The 2,378-nt window shown below is 57.7% G+C and overlaps 1 protein-coding gene across 15 annotated transcripts in view; it reads right to left on the bottom strand.

The window, feature by feature from the left end:
* LOC113217386 (tensin-1) overlaps positions 1–2,378 on the bottom strand; it is a 283,044-nt gene that overhangs the window by 64,828 nt on the left and 215,838 nt on the right. For all 15 annotated transcript variants that reach the window (XM_052269945.1, XM_052269954.1, XM_052269947.1 and 12 more), the window contains one exon: positions 592–633. In XM_052269945.1, coding sequence (XP_052125905.1) covers positions 592–633 — 42 coding nt within the window. The remainder of the gene's footprint in view (positions 1–591; positions 634–2,378) is intronic.

Raw genomic sequence — 2,378 nt, 5'->3', positions numbered from 1 at the left:
GCGAGCAAAAGAGAAAGAGGGTGAAGGCGAAAAAGGCGCGCAGTGCGTGCGAGTGCTGCCGCCGCCGTCGCCGCCGTTGGTTGGTGAGCGCGCAAGGGACTGGAGCGTATGGATTCCAGGCTGCACCACAGGAGGCAGCATGAGGCTGCTTGCTGTCCACCGGTGTGCGCACCGCGAACATAGAGACCGCTCTACACAGGAATCTGGGCACAGAGGGCGGGGCGGGGCGGGGCGAGCGTGGTGGCTATTAGTGGTACGGGGCTGCAATTGGTCTTATTCACTCACGAACTCTACTTTTCCCTTCTCTTTCTCTCTCCTTGAATCTCTCCCTTTGCCTGCCCTTTCTCTTTTGCACCTATCTTTCATCCCCTTTATTCCCCCCTTTCATATTCGAACTCGTTCTCTCTCCGCCCCTCCCCTCACCCCTCCACCTCATCCCAAGAGCGGGGCTGCATTTTTTAAACCTGCGCGGAGGCATATCCGAGACCAGCCCTTCCAACTACCGCCGCCCCCCTTCACTTTCCCACATTTCCCACCCTCAATTTTCGCTCCGCGCCGCGGGCGCAACGTCACGAAAGACAAAAGACTCACCTTTCCTTTGGCGCCCGGCTTCTGCTGCGTCTCCTTGATGTACTGCAACAGAGAAGAGAGAAGAGGAGGTCAGAAGGATTAAGCAGAGAGGGGAGGTCCTTGAACGGCAGCACCAGGTCGTTCGCCCGCCGCGGAGACAGAGTCTGTGTATACGCCGTGCGCTGCCGAAGGACTCGCGCTATACGGAGTCAATGAAGACGTCGGTGTGTGTGAGAGTCGGCCCCCTCTGAAGGCACTCGAGTCACGCCGGCCGCAGCAGAAACGTATAATTCGCTGTAAAACGACGTCTGTTGCCGCCGCCGCCGCAAAAGTCCCCCCTTTTCCCTAATTCGATCTTTTCCATGGCGACGGGTCGCGCCGCGCTGCTCTGACTGCACGGCGCTGTGCTGCAGCGGGAGGCCCCCTCTCGCCCCGCCCCGCCCCGCCGCACTCCCCACTCTCCTCTTTGAAATACGGAACAACGGTTAGCGATAAGTTGCCTAGTGAAAAGTTTTCGCGGAACGGACGGAGGCAGCAAGGGGGAATGGGGAGGGTACTTTAGTCGACATGGTCGGAGCGGGAGAGAGCGAGCGAGCACGAGAGAGTGAGAGAGTAAAAGAGAGAGAGAGAGGGGGGGGGGGATTGGGAAGGACGTAGAGACACCCGGACCACTACTACTGGCAGGGCAGGGGCCGTCGAGTTGCCTAACTGACCACATGTGGCAGAGAGGCTAAGGGTGGAGTCACTTCTGTGTATACGACGACGTAGTGTGAATAATTAGTCCCTCAGTCTCCTGTGGACTGCGCTTGTCCGCTTGTTCTCTCTCTCACTCTCTCTCTCTCTCTCCCCCTTCTCTCTCTCTCCCTCCTTCTCTCTCTCTCTCTCTCTCTCTCTCTCTCTCTCTCTCTCTCTCTCCGTGTCTCACGTGGTGCCGCACGGCGTACAATAGGTGGCGATTAGACCATTACCAGCTGCGGGCTGGGGCTCGGCTTGGCCGGTGTACCCAATTAACTTGTGCGGTACCGGCGAGACACGCGGGACGGAGAGTGAGCGAGAAAGCAGGAGCGAGCAAGAGAGCGAGAGATGGAGCGAGCAAGATGGTAAACTAGGGGAGCGAGCAAGAGAGCGAAAGTGGGGAGCGAGATAGAGATGGAGCAGTTCTTGACAGATTTTTTTGGCTTGCCCCCCAAATCTAGTCACATCTCATTGGGGAGTACCCAGAAAGTACGTCCGCCATTTGCCGTTACCAAACCGCCAACTACAGCCGATGGCAGCTCTCGTAGCGCCTGGGCGGTAGGCATCATCTTGCATCCGGTGCACGCATGCACTGCTGGGTGGCCTACCCTGATTTCAGCAGGCGCCAAGCTCCTGCCTGTATACTTTGCCGGAAGAATCTGAGAAATACGGACGCGTACTTTACTTTCTGCGGACGATCCCCCAATCTTTAGACTAGACTTCCAGGCGGTGTACACACTCATTTCCGCAGTGACGTTCAGTACAGTGGTGTACTCCCTCGGCAGAGGGACTCACTCAGTGTCCCTCGTTTTGTCGGCCGCAAGTAAAGCACGGCCTCTGCCGCAGCGGAGCGACGCGTTATGTATTGCGGCGGATGCGCGACGTGGAAAGGTAAAACACGGAAACGTTACCGCGCCCTCTCTGTCTCCGTCTCCCTTCCTCTTCAACTTCCTCCCCGCGTCAGGTTCTCTTCCAACCCCTGCTCTCTCTCGCACTCTGTCTGCCTGTGCGTTTCTCTCTCTCTCTCTCTTTCTGCTCACTCAGGGCAACCATTAAGGTGATTACAGCACCGC

Source organism: Frankliniella occidentalis, unplaced genomic scaffold (assembly GCF_000697945.3).
Source record: "Frankliniella occidentalis isolate FOCC.00 unplaced genomic scaffold, Focc_3.1 Scaffold106, whole genome shotgun sequence".
NCBI classification, from domain to species: domain Eukaryota; kingdom Metazoa; phylum Arthropoda; class Insecta; order Thysanoptera; family Thripidae; genus Frankliniella; species Frankliniella occidentalis.
Note: the sequence above shows the minus strand (reverse complement) of the source record. Positions and strands in the feature narration are given on the sequence as shown.